At 44.0% G+C, this 21,777-nt stretch overlaps 1 protein-coding gene across 1 annotated transcript in view; it reads right to left on the bottom strand.

Annotated features, from left to right (window-relative positions):
* Window positions 1-20,896, bottom strand: part of LOC131263440 (nascent polypeptide-associated complex subunit alpha, muscle-specific form) — a 95,824-nt gene extending 74,928 nt beyond the window's left edge. Inside the window, exon 1 of the mRNA XM_058265640.1 lies at window positions 20,856-20,896. Within this exon, the coding sequence (XP_058121623.1) occupies window positions 20,856-20,896 (41 nt within the window). The remainder of the gene's footprint in view (window positions 1-20,855) is intronic.
* Window positions 20,897-21,777: the final 881 nt, after the last annotated feature.

Here is a 21,777-nt window from a genome sequence, read left to right as displayed (position 1 = left end):
AGGAATCCTCGGGTACTGCAGGAAGCGTAGAAGAAAATTCGAAGCACGTACTTGTGTTTTTCTTGCTTTTGAAATCTTAAATCGCGATAATCGGCGTGGGGTCTGGTTGACTTATTCTCAACAGGGGATATAACAGAGTAGACGTAGTTTTTTAAGATTTGTTATTGAAGTTATCAAAAATAAAGATATCAATACACAAAACAGTATATCAAATATCTACTTTTTCTTTGTTAAAATCGCATTCCATAATCGTGTTTCAAATTATACTATTTTGAATATTGAAACAATAGCTTCATTTAATAAACACTAAGGTTTTACATAATAAAAAATCAGAGAATTTCAAGCACAGTTTATACAACTTCCTACCAGAAGGTTCACAAACCGCAAGCCCCCTCGTAAAATGGTTTAGGAATGCTTCTGATTTCACTATCTTCCCTCGTGAGCCAGAAATCTTGAGAATTTCGGTTCGTAACAACCCTCAACAGTAGTCGGTGCACGAGATCCCAAATCTCCGGTCATCCTTTGTCTGTGATTTGCAGTGGTTTGGGGACGTTTATTAGTGGTCAGCCATCCCTCCCCCCCCCCCACTCTCCACCATTCATCGCCGTATGCGGTCGTTTCCAGAATGGTCGGGAAAAGAAAGGACCGCCCTCGGATCTTAAGGCAGATTTGATTGGTTGCCTCTTTGGCCGAATTTTTCTAATTAATATCCTGTCCTGCTCTTCGGGCCAACGAGGATAAGCACCTGCAGTATCGGTGTGGGGGTAAATCATTCCATTGCGTCATCAATAACGTTCAACGCATCGGTTTGAAAGGAGCAACATCCGGAAAGGTGCCGGTGGAGAGTTTCCGTTAGAGTGCCGAAAACTTGTGTCTATAATAATTAATTTCCATTTTGTTCGAGAGCTGCCTGAGCTGCACCGAGACCATGATCTCGCTTTTCGACTCCGGCAGTAGTAGTTTTCGGTAAAAGACTGCGCTGTGGTGTGAAACGAATTTATAATTCCTACCGAAAGCCATACCTAGGTGCTGATGATAATTTGCATTTTCTATGCCAAAACACCCGCACCCACGGGGCGTTAGGTATTGGGAATCGGATCTGCTGTCTGGTTTCCGGGCAACCAAGTGGTAGACTGTTCCCCGGCTTATCCGTAACGTGCAGTTGATAGTATCGTAGTACTGTTGAAAACTTCACACATTCGCCAACGGAGCGTTCCCACTCCATGCAGAGCTTTCAAACAAGGCCGTGCTCCGCGCAGGTAAGCGCGAGGGGAAATACTATACGGCATAAGCAGCTTCTGACATGTTTAATGAATGTTTTTATGCCGGAACGAGGATTACGGGACGAGTGTTTCCGACAGGGAGGGGCGAAAACTGGGAATGTACGCAAGATAAAGTCTCAAACCGCGTCCTAAGCTAACCCGCACCTAAACCTAAACCCCCCCGCCGGAAGGCCTGTGGAAAAAGAACATCATCGGTGTCTATTACCACGACGAGACGCAAGGAATTATGGCTTGTGGTTTGACGGGGTTCTTCGTCCCCAAGCGTGGCACAAGCGCATTGGGAAAGGAAAGTAAATTATCCTGCAGGGATGACAAAGTGCTTGGAGTCTGCACGCGGGGAGGGTATCCCAGTAAAATGCTTGGGGGATTACTGAAATAGCCCAACGTTTAAGCCTTTTGCTAGAAACTCTGGGCCGCTTCAAGCGATGCAGTATCGTTTCCCGCTTTCCCTGTCCTGTGTTGGGGAACATTTATTTCCCTTTAATGGGGTCCCGTTTTGTGAATCACGACAATTCTATCTCCATTTCTGTGCGGGGAATACGCATTTCAATCGCGTACGCTCCCTTGCCCTTGATGTTAACATTGACATTGCAAATTGGAAGTGAAAAAGTGTTTCTACCCAAGGGCTGCGAAGAAAAACAACAAATTGAACGCTAACGGCCTTTTTATTCCACTTTTTTTCTGGCATTCCTGTGGTGCGACGGCGCGGTATAACGTCCATCCGTTCGCTGTTTGCACGGCTCGACCATGCATCATTTCGGGCCGGAAATCGAGTTGGATAATTTACGACCCCGGGAGCGAGTGAAAGGATTCGCGCCATTCGGAGGAGGGGACGGTGTGACAAAAAAAAAAACGGTGTAAAAAGGACCAAACCGGTGGCGACAAACTTCTCCGGCAAGCATTTTTAACAACAGTATCAATGCGCTTGTCCGCCCTGCGGTGTTGTGTTGCCGGTAATGTGTACCATCCCAATCGAGAGCAATAGAGCAGCCCTTTGCCGTGTGTTAAGGTTTAATTAAAACATAAATATTCATCCACGATTCGTGTTCCGCGGGCGGACCTTGTTTGGTTTGTGCTCGTTCGCTTCGCGAGGGTGGAAGCTACTCGCACAAAAATTGAAACCCACCGAAGGGTAACGATTAAAACTCGAAAGCTGGAAGAGGGTAAAAGCGAACATGGCCGGCAATTGACCCCCACAAAACGACGAGGGGCAATATTTTGGGCGATGTATGAAAAATAGTTAACAACAGTATTGTAAAAATAAAATAACATAACCCCCAACCCAGGGGTTGGGTGGGGGAATGGTAATGTGTTTTTAAAAAGTCTACCAGCTAAAAGGCTGCAGAAATAAAACGGCCTCTGAGTATTGACTACCTCGGGTACGTGTGCAGAGTTTTTTTGCGTTGCCTCAATTAATTTGCAATAGTTTATGGACTTCGCTCGGTGCACAAGGCAATAATTACCGCGCTTACGGAAATCGAAGCAACAAAGTGGGCAATCGGGTGTTAATTGAGTTGAGGTTTTGCTGTGTTTCGTTTGATATTTTAAGGTGAGGTTGGGCAAAATCAACAAAAAATCAGTTGAGTATAAAACGTTGTAGTTGTAAACACAAATTAAATCCAAATGCAGGAATCAAGCATGAAAGAGCACAAAACTGGAGCTGGAAAAATATCGAAAATGTAATTGGAAGCCAAATATAGGCATAACTTTTTAATCAGAATCGTTTATGGCAATTATTTGGTGAAGCTAATCAGCAATCGAAAAATGCATTTCATTGAAAAGTGATAAAACACAATGCATACCGAAATTCATTGCTACCAATTAAGTGCTCAGGATTCCAATTCACTTCTAATAAAATGAGACATACAAACTTAGCTATCCTTTTTCCAACCATCCCCGACCATTGAATGTTGTTTTCAAAGTAGCCACCCCGGGTTTCTACCATTCGTGCCCACAATTTCCCTGCCACCGTGCAAACGATTAGCAGACAATTTTCCACCGGTCACGGTTTTGAGGACACCATTATTTACCGGCCTGGACCATGCGACTGCGAAAACGCGGTCTGACTCCATTATTTACGCCAATTAAAGTTCGAAAGTGCTAGCGGGGAACGATTCAGGAGGGTTTTGGGTGCTGGCCCAAGGAAAGACAAGGAGAGAATTTAATTAAACCGGGTTCTACAACGCTATCGAACGATGTTATCGGTTTCGGACGGGCGGAAGGATTGTAGCCTCATTGACGAAAGTGTGAGGATTCAATTTTCGATTTAACCAAAGAAAAACAACCCATCCCCCGGTGCTTCCACTCTAATGACGGGTTTTATGACACGAATCGTTCACGTCGTTGGACGTCGTTGAACGGACGGACGTGTTTGCTGTAGCCGATGCGGTTGCGGTTGAATGCATTCAAATGCGTTTGATGATGAACTCGCTTGTTTGCTGGTGCTCCCCACATGGAGAGAGGACGATTGGAGCAGAGGGTGAGCAATAGATTGGCCTTCATTTTGTAACCCTAGTCGACGAGACGAGTGACATACATCGCAAGGTCAGGGACTCACGTGGTCTAGACGCACTGTTGGAAAGGAGATGGATATAGGCTTAGTATTTAAATGACAATATTAAGACCAAACAGGGATTTATTATTGATTTGTTGAACTACGTTGTTCAAGTAATGTTAGTTCTTATTAGTTTTCATTAGTTCGTTCTACCAATCAGGGACAATGGTACCCTTAGAAATAAATTCCAGTCAATTCGTTCGACCGTACTTGAAGTGGTGCATCCGAGCGCGTCATTTGCCTCAACTAACCGGTCGTTTGTCGTCATGTGCACTTGAGACGGGTGTATTGAAACTACATGCCTAGCGAATCGGTGTTATATTTCACCCATACAAAACCCTATAAAAGCTATTTTTTATCACCGCAGGAATGAAATTGAAATGGTATATCATCGACGTCTGGCACGAGATGACGACTTTCTAGTCGTTCCCTGTCCTCTACTCCAGCAGGTGAATGGGTACAGAACAACATGCCCTCCCGGTGCTTTATGCCGTGTCTATGTGTGTGTGTTGCTTGAAGAGCGAGGTTATAATATCGAGTTCCACATTTGCATTCCGCTTTAACGCACGGTCGACTGCATTCTCGAAATGTGCACCCGCCGGAGGCAAATGCATGATGTCATCGGATTGCAATGTAAAGCAACCGCAGCCTCTCCCAGCCGAGCACCACTATATTGACATAAGCCTGTCAATGTGGCTTTGATTTATTTCCGATCGAATGGCAAATCGGTATTGCACCGGGCCCTCTACTCCGCTACCCATCATACTCAAGCTCGTCGGCACTTGTCAAACCCTTTAGCATTCCTAGCCGCGGTCGGGTTGATGAATATTAAAAATTTAAATTTCCATTACTAGTTCAGCAACACCTTGGCGGGCATCGGGCGTCCGGGGTGTGGCCCGTCAACGGGCGAACGCAGTGGTTCGGTGGGACAACTTCAACGCCAAGTCTAGCGTGTGAATGAATGAGAAACTAGTTAAGTCAAGTGCCGCCAGACATGCCAGCAGGAGGATGGCTTTATCGGTTTCATACGGCACCCGGGGTTGGCAGCTCCGAAAGCAGGACTTGCGCCAGCAGCAGCTTGACAGGATCTCGAAGCATTAATTAAGAGCTTCAATTAAAATTTCTTCCGTTTAGTTGTTCGTGGCTTTCAACGGGTGTCGGCATGATTTAAGCTTTCTCGAAGGAAGGGGGCAAAATAAATAACGACGTTTCCAATCAGTTTGAGCACACGGAAAACATTGAAAATTTAAAATATTTAAATACCGATACTCATTAAATATTGTGTATAAACAGTGCTGCTCACCAATCAGTTTGAAGTTATAAACATCAAAACGAAGCTTACCTGAAATAGAAAAAGAAAGTAAAAGTTAAAATTTTGTGATTTAAAATATTAGAAAATGTTATTACACCATTTAGACCTAAAATTGACCCAAAAATCTATGCTCTTGGAAGTGAAATCCATGACATATTCGTCTGGTTTGTGAACGAAACACACCAGTAACATCGTGCACATTAAACGCGCAAGAAATCCTATAAAACACAAGCGAGCGGTCGTAAAGGAGATGGAATGCATTCATTTCCGCGGTCCAGCGGCAACCGCTCGTGGGAAAAAGCGCGTAGAAAAGAAAAGAACGATCACTTTATGGCGCATCATATCCAATTGATCAACAACGTTGGACAACTTTCCGGGATGAAATGTTTATTCCTCGTCCGAATGTCACTCGTCCGTGGGATGAGCGTAATTTATTGAATGTCCTTGCCTAATGCGAAGATATGAATTGCTAGTGGTTTTTGGTCCGCCTTGCCCTGTACGACTGGAGGATGCGCTTTATCATACTTTTTTTCAGCCATCTTTACGAGGTCCCCGAGCGACTACTATCATCGATTTATGGTTCCCGATAAACGGTTTAACGATTATGTCCACCCGATTGCTCGCGAAGTGGACACGAAGATTCTGGGATTCTTACAGCCCGGGTCAGAAAAGAAGGAGTCCCCCACTGCCGAACAATGGCGCAGACGAGGTTTGTTTCCGGAGATATCATTCAAATAGAAAAGACTGGGAAAATTAATAGTCTTCGGTTTGACGTTCGTACTGGAGTTTTCTTCTCTTCCGAAACAATGGCTTAGTGAATATCAGTTTCCTCGATGAACATGATCCCTCGTGCCAAATTGGCCAGCGGTGACGTGGAAGCGTCAAACATCCCGACTCTGCACGCCTTTATGCACCATTTGCCGGTAGGACCGTTGCTTGTAAACGCGTTCGGAACCGATGAAGGAGAAAGTTTTTATCCACCCGGAAATAAACGAACCCCTGAAGGAGTAAAGTTTGGCCAGACGGGAAGGAGGGGGCCTGTCTGACGGCTGATAACAAACTCAAAGCTTGTCGTTGCGAAGAATATTTCAATTATATTCCAGCCGAAAAACTTTTCGCGCCTGCAAATATCAACCCTAACTAACGCCATCCCCAATAACTCATCCCAGCGCCCGCTGTCACCTGCTTCCTGAGGCGAAGTTCGAGTGCCGAACCGGCAAAAAGGAGACACGAGACAGAGTTTGCCCGACCGAGCGACAACACTGAACTGATTTCTGATTGTTTCTTCATCATTTTCCTCGCCCATAATGGAAGGATGCCGATTGGTGCCGAATGACGCCGGTGGCAATATTTCCACGTCGAAGCGAAAGTCATTCCTCTCGAAAAGCCTTTGTTCGGGCGCGTTTCCACTCGAGCGGGAATTATGATAAATGCACGTCCATCGACGGCAGGGTCCGCATCGCCCCGAGCGTTACGCGATGAGCCGAAAAAGAGATCGAAAAGGCGGAAGTCAATCGCAGGTCGGGGTACTGGCTTAGTGAGAACGGCAAGCGTGCAAGATGTTCCCGGGACAGTTCGAAGACGCCTCGATGTAACTAGGAGGAGGAAAAATTAATGATTCTTCAAAAACCGAACGGACGGAAACCACGTTGGACGTAACGGCTAAGGGAAGGTGGACATTTTATCACCCAGCGTCTGATTGACTTTGAGAGCTTTCGAGTGTGAAATGTTTGTCTTGCGATGGCACTCGGAGAACAAAGCACGAATAAGGCACGCCCGACTGATAAGGATGCAAATGGTCAACCGTGCAGCAAACAATGATGGACTTCTGGCGAAGAATAATAAATCGGCAGAAGGAAATGAAAATATATTTCATAATATTACCGAAATTGATTGAAAAAGCTTCGCCATCTTGATATAATGAGGAAGCTCAGGAGAAGCAATAGATTTTTTTTAAGAACCTCTTTAGCTTCTTGGTATTAACAAACTGTTAAAAAAGATTTCACTGAACGTTTTACCAAGGACCCATAAGAGATTTGATTTTTTTTTATAAAATTTCCTTGAAGACACCCACAAACCACCCACTACCGATGGGGCTTCGTGTAAGACGAGCATAAATTAATTCTCTTCACGCCGCCACACTTCACCAAAGTTTACGTTGGAGACGTAAACTTTCCTTTTTCCACCTGAGGCCCCCGCACGATTCTTGAAACTATACACTTCTTCATTGATGACTTTGGCAGCAGGAGGAACTGAAAAAGGTAAACAACGTGCGTTATAACATCCGATCCAATGTGACGTTTCAAGGCAATACTGCCGCCTTCCGCCCTCCCCCGGTCGGCTGATCATAAATGACAAAAGTTTTCGCCTTCATAGGGAAAATTTAATTTCACCTTGTTTTATGCAAATTCTACACTGACACCTTCTTCGAAAGTTTGGTGATGTAGGGTTTTTCTTTTTCGTTTTACAGCCTGAAGGCAGCAGTGGAAACATGGCACGTGGAATGAGCTTAGGAAATTGTTACTGCGTCAAGTGTGTCGAGTGTTCTAGGAAATGCAATATGTATTGGTATACTATACAGAAATATTGAAAATATTTAAAATACTTTTTAAATTTTTGAAACCTATTTTTATAAACTTAGTTTTTACATTCATCTGCAGTACGTCAAGGTTTGTTCTATTAGTTCGTATAAACAAAACACTTGCATTATAATTTTATCTATGAAAAGCAAAAAATACCGTCCGACTAAGATATTTCACTCTTCACAAAACATTGCAGACGCCCGAAGGATGATACCAAAAGCGTTGCTAATGACACGCCTTGCCAAACGAACGAACGAACGAACGAACGCCTGACGCTAAGTCTGCGACTGAGCCACCATTAAGTACTCTCCGCTGCTTGGCGTTTACCGATTTCCTGAGCCGATTATACGGCCACAGGCACTACCGTTGTACGTAAGGGAGGCTAAGACAGCCAAGTATTTGCAACTGTGTTACATCGCGGGTCGTATGAAAAGCTCTCCCATTCACAAGACGCTGGTGCGCTTTTTGAAGAGGGCTCGTTTTCGAGCGAAATTTTACAAACCCTGCCGGTCGACGAGGCAACGAGGCTCCCAGGGCCGGGCGGATGGATGCAATGGGGGTAAAGGAAGGCTTGCGTGGCTCCAGGGGAATAATTAAATATTAGAACTTTATGAATCCCGCGCCCGTTGCTTGACGACGCTGTAAGTGCCGCGGTTCCTTAGCGCCTGAAGGTTTCCCGGAAGGTGGCGCCCGTTTGCAAGATAGCGTTAATTGTAGGTTAAGTGCGCAACGGCAACGCGGCGCGGCCACTTCCGCGCGAAGTTCATCATTCACCGATGTGTACGCGACGTGTAATACAAACGTAATTAAAATAATGCGATCGCCGTACATGAGCCGCATGCGATAAGGAGTAAATGGGTAAGCGATTTGCTAAAACGGTTTCAGGTCCGGAAGGGGAGCTGATGCTTTTCGGAATCGTCTTCAGACATTCAGGCAGAGACGACAAAAATGTATGCGACCAGCATGAATCCGTCGTTTGTGAAAAAGTTTACAGTTAATGCGCGCGGGAAAGCTGAACTTAATTAGAGCGACATTTGTCTATCCCCCTTTTCAACGGGGAGATAATGTTAAACAAATTCAAATCACCCATCCGGGGTCGACGCAGATAAATTACACCTTAAAGTGTCCCTGCGGGAACCATTTATCATTTGTTCTTTTTTATCGATTTTAATTCAGGCATTAAAGTTCGGTGACAGATCAAACTGGAAGGATGTTTTAAAATGACACATTAAACCAACAATGGAGCTAAATGGGAATTTGTCACACACGATGGTGTAGTAACACTACTCTGTGGTTTGGTTATGTGGTCTCAGTGGACTGGATTATTGGTCATTCTTAACCACATAACCAACAGCAGGAAATGGCCATATGTTATTTACTCGCCCTACGCTTGGAGGAAGTTGGCAATAACTGGAAAGTCGTAAAGAGGAAGCGCTCGTACACACACTAAGACCAGTTGGATATAACTCAAATGGTAAAAAACACTTTAAGATGATCCAATGTCAATTAATGAAAATGTTTGTCGTGAGAACCCTCAGTAGAATACAATTTAGGCACCGCAATTGATCCGTCTTTACATCCTAATGGCCACTGAAAGTTAATCCAATATCAATCTAAAAACATGTTTGTAACCGTATGAAGTCTTAAGCCCTCATCAAATGATACCATCGATTGAAATTATTCATCAATTAATAATATTCCTTTATTTTTATTTCACTGCTCTTACAGTCTGTTAATGCTATTTCTACATACAACGCATTGCATTTTACTACTTTCAAGTTATAGAGTTCAACAACGATTTTTTAAATTTCCTACATCAAAATTACAACTTATTTAAATTGTACACAAATCAATTTGGATTTTTCAAAACCAACAGTTGAAGTGCAATGCTTACCATACCGAAATCGTAAGTACAATAAAAGTTAAGCTAATGAAACATTTCATGATACCACAATAAATGGCTTTAAGTAGGTAGTGGTAGTGATTTGAGTTTTAGAAAGCGATTGTCTTTCAACAATAAGCAAAAATTGCAATCAATAAAATCAGCGTTTGGAAAAGGATTTTTTTTATAAATAAAAATAAACATTATCCCAATACCCCTTGCGTGCAAGATGCATACATATTCATCCTCGATCCTGCAACAATGCACAATTGAACTGATTATCCTTGCTATTGAAACAGAATCAGGATACTTTCACGCAAATTATTCACTATCACCCTCGACAATCGTCTCTTGTTCCCCTTTGTTGGGGTCGCTATTAGCTCTCTCTGGACCAAAGTCAACAAGCCAGGGCGCATCGGAATGTAACCGCAAGAAATTACTCAAGCAAATGGTGTATCTTTTCCCACCAAAGTCCTTCGATGCGAGCGCTCTCCGGCAAAGGAAAACTCCTTGCCAAACCGTTACCAACAACCCATCGTTTACGGTTCGGCTGCGGCTGGGCCTTAGGGCTGATCTTGTCTCCCGCTTTCGGTCAACCGAACGGTCGCTCTGCAGCGATAGAATCGTTTACAAAGTCAACCAATCGCCAAGCTTGTTTATTTATTGGGTTTCTATTTTCATCGAGAGTTGCTTACTCAAAAGACTCCGGACTTGGTACTGCGGGTACTATTTTCACGACAACTTTCATCACTGGCGACGCTGGAAAGAATTGAATCGGCAAGAACCAATACCAGGACTCTCCCCTGGAAACGAGGGTGATTGTCCTTGGTGGGGTGAGATGCTGAATTTGTTTTTGACTCCATTGCGCTTCCGGGTGTCTGCCTCCCAGCAGCGGATTCTGATTGTGATTTATTTGACATTTGTAAGACATGGGAATCCCTGCTCTGGAATAACTACTAACAGTGGGTGGAGTGTAAGAAGATTATGTTTGTAACAGGATCTTCTGTCGTGTCCGGAAGGGTGGGGCGTACTCGTTTGCAGCAATATGTAACTTTATTGCTGTTTGCTTGATAAGGTGATTGTCTAAAGGTTTTCACACTTCTACCCAATGGATCAGAGGCAAGAAGAAAATTCTTGTCCAAATTTTTTGAGTTCCTTAGGACTCTATTTGCAAACCAAATCAGCTTCTTCAACAACAAAACGTATTGATACATGATAGCCACACTCGTGGTATGTAAGTGTAAAAATGTCGAGTGAACTACTCTTAATATCGATGCTATTGCAAAACACTTCAGATCGAATGGTGCTCATTTCGAACGAAATGATACACGTGAGGGAGTAAAAATCAAAGGTACTTATCGACCATTCGATCGCTTTGTTCAATGGAAACTCGACCAGCTGGAAGTGATAGGATAAAAGGCTCGCCGAGTGTCAACTCTATCGACGGCAAATATCTGTCACCAGCATCATGGCGTAATAAATCAAATGAATGAGTTTCTGTGCATACAAACCGAATTTTTTACTGTATTTTTTATTAATGTACACATAAAGCTTCTGATATGTTAATAATTTGCATCGCTGTGTTTGCACGAACCATGTGTGAATAACCTCAACTGAAGTATTTGTTTCAAAATGTTGTCATTGAATAAAATCATGTTGCCAAAAATAACTTATGAATTTCTATGACACAAAAATGTAGAGAACGAGATTTTGATTGTAAGGTTTGAACATAAAGACACATTATGAAAGGCCATTCCTGTACAAATAGTCTTTAAATTATTTAAAGTCGTTTGATCCTTCTGATATCTTAAATGAGATCACCATTTCCGATGGAAACAACATCGTTCCAACTATCTTCCGCCGAGATCTTTACCCACGATAAATCAAACTCTCAAGCACATCATACGATCGAATGGAAATCAACCTCTGCATTCGCAAGAAGGAATCCAAGAAGGGGACATATTGCCGCTCATCTTTACGATAATGGCACCCACCCACCCCCTAAAGACGTCCGACTCGTTGTTTGTTTTCGCCATAAGCCATAAGAATCATGTGAAATTACTCGGATGAAAACTCTCAACAATGGAAGAAAGGATCGGAATTTGTTCGACGTGTTTTTGTTTTCTGCTGCCATTCTGCGCCAAGGACTCTCCAAGATGGAAACACTTTTGAAGAAACATACCGGATGCTATCGTCTTAGATTATGGGTGTGTATGTGTTTTTTAAAGGTTGTTTCGTTTGCATGTTGCCCGGTCTGTCTGTAGTTTATGGTTATTGTCATTGGAAATGGTTTTCCTCGGCTTGCGTGCGGAAGATGCTGCGTGTGGATGGTAATGTTGAACACTTGCAATTGAACCTACAGCTCGTATAGAAGCATTCCTTGACACAGCAGAGGAAAACGTGCGTCCGGAAAAGCTGTGCCTTGCCCTCCCGGTACGGTACGTCGCTGCGCATGCTCCTGTAACGGCCATATGAGATCCACCCCAATCCGCGCGTTCACGAACATTCCACCGGAGAGCTGGGAAACCTCACGGAACGATTACGGAAATGAGTGCTCGAAGTTTAAGACACGCCGCGTTCGGCCAAGCATTGTGTGTTGTCCTTTCGCCGGAGGAATGCTGCAATTATTCCATTCGGGAAACGGTTGTCTGAAGAATGCTCGTTACGTACATCTGTGCCGGGAGAGGACACCGGCACTCTCAGAGGCGTTCGGCAGAGTTCACGGAAGTCCGTGAACCGTAAAGAGGATGCTTCCGGAAGGGGATAAAGAGGATTTAACCAAGGTTCATTCATAACTTCCATACCGAACGCTGGGGGAGAACAAACACTGCAGTATCGGATACCAAAAAAGGGGAATACGTTTTCTCTCTCCCTTTATACGCTACGAAAGAGATTGGTACATCACCTTACTCTAGTACAGCGGAATCATATGGTCTGGTAAGGAGTTGGATGAGTTTATAAGAGTACGAGAAGAGAACTCTTAGTATTTTGTTATAGAGAAAGGCGCAGTAATGGAATAGATGGAACTGACGCACCTCGAAAAGGGAAATTCTGCAACGTACGCACACTCCCGTAGGTCCTTTACCGGCATTCCCGTTTTTCATGGTCACATGATAACATGCTGGCAATAAGGATGATGATGATGATGACTATCCTGTGATGGAGTTGCCGCTCAATGTCATTGGAGATTCAATTTCTCTGGTGTAGAAATTTCTCTTCAGCACCTAACCTGCTTTAGTAACATTTTGAAGGCTAGTTTTACATCTCTAAGAATTAGCCAAACCTTGCGGAAACTCCAATTTGGATTCCAAAAATTACATCTTCCCTACCGGTTCTATGGGTTTCCAAATTCATTCTGCCACATTACAAAAAAAAACCACATTCATCCATCGTTTTCTTCACTTTCCTTGGCATTTTCTCTGTCCGCCTCTGTTGTGTCTGGTAGTCTATTTCGCTGCGTGTTTATTTGTTCCCCACGACTTCGCTCTGATTGTGTCTGGCACGAAGGCACGACGTGACGAATCGTTCTATCGCCATCCACTTGCACTTGCTTCTTTGCTGGTAAAATTATGCAGACACCTTCCCCAAACCGCTCCGCACAAGCAGCTTTCGGCAGAACCGTGCGAGAAAGTTTTCGGAAAACTCCAGTCTTCACCAGTCTACGGTCTCGGTGGTGCAATGATCTCGCGCGGATCCCAAATTATGCAGCTGCATAGTCGTGCGCGAGCGAGGAAGATAACTCCCAATTTGAGGCGGAACAACGGAATGGCACGAGCGAGATAGAACGAGGTAAAGGAAAAAGTACATGCCGAAAGTGAATCGTTCTAGAGGGTTTTCACGGGGAAGGAAGGAATAGATGGAAAAAGCAGCACTATGCAAAGCACGAACCGGCAACGATAATGAGCCAGACGCCGGCATGTTTCAGCATGAAATTTGGCTGGACACCCGCTTTGGGTACAAACCCGGAAAGGGCATCCCAAACCCGGGAACCGATGGGTGGGAAAATTATTTTTTGTCTCGAATGTTTTTCGGGAACGTTTATTTATCCTTCCACTTCACACCTCCTGCCTGGGATGCCATTGGAGTGTGTTTGTGTGTGTGTTGGATTTTTTCCTGAACCACCATTTCCAGCGCATTTATCCTTCATCCTTCATGGCCATCGACCCTTGCGCCGGTCAAGGAAATAATTTAATTCATTCGACTTTGAAATAACACACCACTCAGCGCGAGTCGCAGACGCTGCAAGGAAGGACTTTTCCGAGCCGCAAAAGTTGCCGTAATGCTAAAGTGGCCACCAACAGGCAGTTGCGAAAGTGTTAGTGAGTGAACGAATTGTTTCCTGCAAATGGCGGGAAGGAGGACGTTGGAGGGGTGTGTCATTAATGCATGGAATTTATGCAAATGCTTCTCATGGCTGGTAACAAATGTGGAAGTGGGAAAGCTTCAGGGAACGCTGCTCAAGGTCTGGAAAAGTTGTTTCGGCAAGGACTGCTCTCGGGATGTGTTTGATCGCAAAGGTATATCAGACATAAAATGGAAAAAACGAAGTTATCTAGCTGAACTATTCTTCCTTTTTTGTGGTGATGTACTTGGGTTTTGGAAGTCAAAAGGGTTCCCTTTACATGGGTTAATCCATCACCATAAGTAAGTGGCAACAGTTTTGTCCAGAGAAACATTAGAACTTTTGCTTCAAAAAGGATGATGGGATCGGCATGTGTGGTTTTATTGATTCCTTTTTTTTCATCTCCCTGGATGGACGTAACTTCACTCCACATTGGTCTACGTATAATTTGAATCTAAAAGATGATCTCCCAGAGCCTGTTAATTCTAAAAATAAACGACTAACGCATAACAGCTGTGGAGCTTTTAGAAACCACCCGGGAGATCTGGTTTTGTGGGGGGAGGGGCAACACTGTTGGATGGTTCGTGCGATAAGACGAATTAAAGGATGAGCTTTTTTGGGGTTTTGTTTTATTTTTTGTTTCTTCGTTGCGAATGTATGCAAAACCACGCAGAACGAGGTAGGTTATGGTCTTTATGGGTTTCAATTAGGGTAAAGGGTGAGAACAGCACTTTTAAGCTGATTAATTAACTGATAGCGAACGGAGACGGAAAAGGAACGGGCGCCGAATGGAGCGCGAGTGTTTTGGGCATGGAACTGTGGGTTGTTTTCTTTCCGCTTCGCTTCTCTCGGGTCGATTCTCTGGGGAGAATTATAATTTGACGAAAAAAAAAGAAGAAAAACTTTGATGGCAAAACCATGCGGACGATAAACTACCTTACGAATACCAACAAACTGGCCAATGGAATCGGCAGGTGACAAATTGAATTTAATCTTTCCCGCACCTGGACTTTTCCGCCCGCTTTTGCGTTCTGCAGTGAATTATTATTTTGCGCTACCCGGTTTCGTATCCTTTTTATGGTTGTAAAATTTCTGTCGAGAAAGTTTACTACGGAAACTTTTGGTTACGGAACGAAAACCCGAAATGGCGATGGTTTGGGGGCGAGGTGATAAATGTTACCTCATTTACATAGCGGTTATGTTCTGTGGTTGGTGCGAGGTGCTTTCAAACTCTGCAGCAGTGTCAAGTTTTCCGCTGCGTTTCAGTACGATTGGTGTTTTTCAGGAAAAAAAAACAGTTTATTTTGCAGAATTTTAAAGGCGAGGAATTTTCACACGTTGCACGTTCATTAAAATGATATCCCATTTGATTCGTCATGAAGAATTAAAATTTAAATTGAAAACGATAGGCGATGGGTAGGTACTAAAGTATGAACATTGAATTTACATTCCCTTTTTCCTGTGTTGTTCCGTCTATTGTTTAACATATGAATGTTTATTCACCCCGAACAACGCTCGTACTGTTCATTTGTTTCGGTGAATGACAGGAATTTTGACGGACAGTTCCCGACAGTTCTCTGCCCGTACTCCAATACTCCATGAATTTTCCGGAAACGCCAGATTGCTGGTTGTCGCCTCTCAAACAGTCGTCTACAATTTTCCAGACCATCCGAACCGTTCCTACCACCATCCATCGCTTTGAAATGTTCACCACCGGTTTCCGTTTTTGATTAGCCATAACCCCTGGACCGAAAATACTTCCCCCCTCCGTTGGCTATGGTTTTCCCCAGCGGATCCCGTTTCATCCTTCCTTTGATTATTCTTCCTTTCCAGTCTAAACTTTTATGTTTTTCCGCATCCAAGCGTACTCGGCAAGGGTCGGGGCCAGCACCAACGCTGTCTCGCTTCCGTCGTAAATCATTTCATATTGTTTGAAGAGCGATCGACACGCCGTTCCCGTTGCTTGCTGTATTCATCCCGTTTTTGCCTCTTTCCGGTGGTTTGCAAAACAAAAAACTGAACTTGTTGGTTAGAGTGAAAAACAAAACTTAAATTTAAGAAAAAATAAACAATCAACCATATCCGTAACGCATGCACGCGTGTTGGTCGCAACAACAAAAAAGGGACGATAAATGCTAAACAAACTTTTGGGGTCGCCGGTGGGATTTTCCCTCCATGAGGTGTGAAGGACGAGCGCCGGAAACCGGAAATGAGCACCAGCAAAGTTCAGTTTCCCGCCAGACCCCGTCTGCTGCACCTACACACGCGTTGCGCTTCATCGTCTCGGGAAAAACAAATTTCCCTACGATCATGCTTCAATGAGAAGCTTCAATGGGTCGATGGCGTTGCGAGGCCTTTTTTTCAAGATAAAATAGGGAAGAGTTTGCCGTTCGGAAGGACAACGAAGGGTGCACAGGGAGATGGTTTATAAAAGCGGAAAACCTTTCAAACGGAACGGACTTTAAAACCTGGAAAACCCAAAAAACTCCATCATTTTCCAAGCCTGTTGGTGGAGGAAAAAAATGATGATCCCTTGCGGCCATCATTCTACCAACGGACGATCGGTGACGGGTTCGTCCTTCTACATATATTGAATAGCCTACACTAAACGCTCGGCAAACGCCAGCACCATCATGTGTGAGTCGGGCTTTATGCATCAAAAATTCTTCCACCATCCACTCCGCCGATGGCAGTACTTTGATGGATGGAAAATGATATGCTTCAGCATGTTTTCGGATGTGGTTCATCTGCATTCAAACACACAAACACACACGCATCTGTCCCTCCAAAGCTGCCCTTAAGCACGAGCACAAACCGCAGACAGATTTGGCACTTTTCCTCCAACGACGACCGACCGACTCCAAACACCGTCAGGGAAAATATTTTCTGAATATTCAGAAAACCTGCCTTCAAAACCGCTGCCTCTTTTGTGTCTGTTTGTGTGCGGACACTTCTCTTCCTGTCTGTGCCTGTGTAAGTAAATCAATTTGCATTCTTTATCAGTGTTTCCGGCCCTTTTCCTTTCCCGCTACCCTGTGCCCGTGTTAACCCGGAGCTCGCACTTATCGGACTGCGAACAGGAATCGTCCCGTAGGAAACGTAGTGCGTTACAATTTCGACCCGCCTTCTCCACGCCCGTGTGGGGAATCATCGAATGGAAATGTCCTTCGGGGGAAAATGGTGGGCCGGAATTGAATTCACACACATTATAATGAATATTGATGGAGCACCGAGGCTGGCACCGAGGAGAACGACGACAACATTCGGTGTTTGTGGCAGGTGGTAGGTTTAGTTGAAATTGAAAATGTGCAACCATGGAAAAGGTCTGATTGGAAGCAACCGAAATCTTCTTTCGGTTTCCAACGAGGGTTAACCGGGCCATTGAGATGAGTATGGTTACTATCGTTGGGTGTAATGTTGGTAAGCTTGAATGCTAAGAGAAGTCGAGATTGAAACTGTTCCAATCAGGGACCAGGAGAGCAACATTTAATTGCAAAACAATTGGTTTAAAATTATCTTTGGCAAACATCCAGCATACTGTGTGAGACTAATTAAATTTTAATTTGGTTTCCAAGCAAAAATCAAATTTATCCATGGTCAAACTGTGTCACTTTACAATTTATTGACCATTTATTAAAAATTCCATACATTTTCTTTATGTGCTGCTAAAATGTGGTTACAGTAAAATAATATGTTCTATTCTGTGTGACAAAATAAGCAATAAACGGCCGAAAACGAACACACCATTTTCGCTTACATTTCACTAGGATTATACGACCCTCCGACCACATCCGGCGACGCCGTATTCAATCCACACCAAAGAGGAAAAACATAAACCCAGCCGAGGAAGGAAGCAAAGGGTGACACGTGCTCGAGGGCCGTCAACCGTCTGCCTCACGGTACTTCAGTGCAACGCAACATTCCAAAATCTGCAACTCATATCGTCACCATCCCAATAAGTGGGTGGCCAGCACCAACACCACTACGCGGGAAGGGAGGGCGAAGAAAAAAACCCCATCAACATCAGCCCTTGTATGTCGTCGATTTGATGGTAGACGGTGGTAGCACGTGAAGCATACATATGCGCGCATATTAACGCGACAAATCGTGGCAATGAATTTTTTCGTCCCTTCGATGGGAAAGCGCTTGTTCGCTCGCGTTGACTTTTCCGCACATTGGCGCAATGTGTAACGAGCTCATATTGCAACATTGCGCGACTCGTAAGGGTCGCGTACTTCGGGAAAGTGGGACGAATTCCGGGAGCGGGTTCAGGATGTTGCCGTTCGTTACGATCAAAGGGCGACTGGCTGGCGCGTCTGGCGAAGAGGAACCACTTCATGGGGTTGTTTCGATTTATGTTTTTTTCCCCCGGATGTGCAAGTGTTTTCGTGCACTGTTGGCTGGTGGAAACAATGTATAGCAGCACGGGAATAACAATTCACAAATTGTTGTAATATAAATAGCATGTAAATAAAAGTATTTATATCTTTTAAATTTAAATAAAAATTTTGAAAAATTGCTATGAATTTTGTATTAAATCAGTTTGCTGGGTGTGATTTAATTGGCTATTTTTTCGTAAACTTTGGTTCCGTCAAATGATAAAATCATTTAACTTATTTATATTTCATGGAGAATAATTCCATAACTCACGATTTGAAAAAAACTCGTTTGCAAACTTAATCAATTTTCATAAGACTGAGACTGTCCGATTGAAAAATTAATTTCCTCTCCCATTGTGCCGAAAGGACATCGTCATCAGTTTTGGATACGGCCCGATGCCACCATCTCCCCTCTACCCGGTCAAAATGTGCTTTGATTAGCCACCGTGACGACAGTCATTAGAGACATTTATCTGCGGCCCTGCGATGGACAGTTTTTCCCCCTTCCCAGCGAGAACGAGGACAACGCCGCCAGTGAAGCTGACGTTGATGGTCTCTGGAGGACCGAAATATTATCGGCTCTTGAGACGACCGCCGGCCGGAGGATTCGACAGGAAGGGAGTCAACTTATCGAATGTGTTTGTCTGTAACAAAAACCATCAATTATAAAACCGACGTCGTGTGTCGTATGCCCTTATGGTGGCTGGTTTTGTGTGTCCTTCCTCTGGATGTGGGTTAAAAAAAGCAAATCGTTTAAATGAAAGAAGGAGGTATATTTTATGGATGCTTTGTGGTCGATCTTTTACCTCCAGAATCCGTTCCACCAAATCCCACCCCGTTTTGGCATGATATTGTTATTAGCTGGGATTTTGGGGAATAGCAAAGGAAAGGAATGGTTGTGAAAAGCGGGAGGACGAAATCAAAACTCAGACTTATCGATTACGGCTCTCGCTAACGCTTATCCTTTCCCGAAAAAGCCGTTGTTCCGGTAGAAGCCCATTAGCCGCCCAACGGAACGAAACCCGGGTGCAACTGCAGCCAGACGATGCTAGCGAAGGATTTTCGTGAGCAGCAAAACATAGTAATTTTCCACTGGCAAACTGGCGGGAGCATGCAGCTGGCAACCCCACCATCCGCCTAATGATACCGTTGGCTAATTTCTTTTTCACACGAAACAAACATGTGAGCTCGGCGGGGCAGGGAATACCGATGAAGCTTTAGAATGGCAGCTCGTAAGCCTCGTAAGGATTATTTCACAGAAAGAAAAAGAAACCGAATGGAAGACACGAACCCTGGAGGTTCTATGGTACCCTGAAGTCCTTCGTATTATTTCGCCGGCATAGAGAAACAGTAGAAAACAGTGAGCGAAAGGCAACGAGCGGATCGAACTCCCTGATGATAGCTTGCCGTGCAATCGCACGGTAAATTGATGTCCAACTTTAATGGGAGTGTCAGTTCTTTCGGCAAAAGTTTTCCCACCCAAAAGGGTGCAGAATGCACACTTATGTCAAACGGGAAAGGATACCCTCGCTTCCCATGCTTGCACTGGTATCGTTCTGCAGCTGAAGTGCATCCTTGCAGCACGAAAAACATCGTTCATCGTGTGTTTGTGTTTTTATCGATGTGCTGCATCTTTCCATTAGTAAAATATAGACGTCCAGCGGAATCGGGAATAGGGCGTGTGGGGATAAAATGCTGTTGTGATTTTTCGGAAAATAATTGTCATTGGTCCGGCTGGTCCTTGGATTTCGGCTCGGAATTGCCATGGACCAGATAAACGACATCGCTATCGACGTCGGAATGATAAATTGATCTGGTCCGAGGGGAACAAAAATACAACAGGGTCCCACTAGTGCGGGCAGGAAAAAGTTCCAACTGCCCGGAGGATGCTCCGTGAAGTAATTTGTGGGATATGGATTAAATAGTGGATAAGGTTGAGTGCTTTACGTTTATTGACTGGCCATGCATTGCCTCCAAAACTTAAATATTATTTTTGAATCTTAAAGCATGATATTTGAGGAGTATTAGTTTAAAAATGCGGTGAGGTCATTCTGAGTAAACTTATGCAAAATTCCATACAGAAAGTAAACAACTTATTGAAAAAGGTAAAAAACGTCTGTCTGGGTCGAGAACATATCAACATTAAAAACGACGCTAGCAACCTGTGAAGAAGTGCCCTCGACAATTTACGCCAAAGTGTTCGCACTTTACTTTATAGATTTATGTTTAAATAGTAACTTCGCTATGCTCTATAATTTGGATAGAAAATGAAAAATACTGTGGTATTTGATGTTTGGTTAGGTATACATGAATACCTTCAATTTTCAAGCAAAAGATGAGAACTGTCATTAATAAAGACGCATAAACTAAGAATGGCCACAAGACTTACAAGACCAACATGACCATAAGAGGTATTCTATTATTTGATCATTTTTATTTTCTAAACAAAATAAATTAAAATGGCTTATGTGATTGTGTGAAGGATCGTGAAACCAATACAAATCGCACTGAAAATACTTACTCTGTTTTTAGTCCATTGTGTATCGAGTCTGCCTTTGCCATCGCTACCACTCAGCGCCGCCCGAGGTTGGCAGAGGAAACTGTCCGGGAAAAACCGTCCTGCACCAGATGCTGCCTGCTGACGAGAATTTCCACCGTTTCGAGCACCCGCAGAGCAGCCGCGAAAGTGTCTCACCGAGACGGAGACGGTAATCTGAAATCGGTTACAAGGAAAGAAAAATGTGAATTTGTCGTATCCCTGAGGAAAAGTTTAAATCTCTTGTAAGCAAATCGTTGTGACAAACCGGAAAAATAGAAATGTATAAGTGAAGTTGATGTCAGACGAATTTGTTACTTCTAATTTTCCTCCATTTACAAGAGAAGGAAACCGATACGAAGGATCAAAGAATTATCCTATCTCAACCCCCGGGGTGCTGGGAACAACCGACGGCAAAACCCATTTAGCCAATTTTCCCAAACAAATGGTACCATCGCTTCGGGCTCGTCGCACCGACCGGTAGGACATTAACATTTGATTGATGTCTCCACCGTTATTGTTGGGAAAACATTCTTTCTTTTCCGCCCTCTCCACGTCACCTTTTCTATTCAATCGTAGGATCGAATGTCGCTTTGGTTGAAAGCGGATGGACTCGCGAGCGCGCACACTGTCAATTCGTCTCGTCTCTCGACTGTACCCATTTTTGTTTGCATTTCCAGTTCAGATCACTTGAATTTGCCTGCCGTTGATGATGATGGACAGGAGGTTGGCATGATTGGCACCACTACATACACACACACGCAAGCACACACTTGCGGTAGCGGTTAACGCAAAGTGATCCTGCTTTCGTCCTTCTCATCGACCCCGACTTTCCCACTTGCAGCCACATTTTATAACGTGATTTACGCGTTTCCTCCAACCCATCGACGACACACAGGCATCTGCT

This window comes from Anopheles coustani, chromosome 2 (assembly GCF_943734705.1).
Source record: "Anopheles coustani chromosome 2, idAnoCousDA_361_x.2, whole genome shotgun sequence".
Taxonomy (NCBI): Eukaryota; Metazoa; Arthropoda; class Insecta; order Diptera; family Culicidae; genus Anopheles; species Anopheles coustani.
This window is presented reverse-complemented; position numbering and strand designations above follow the sequence as displayed.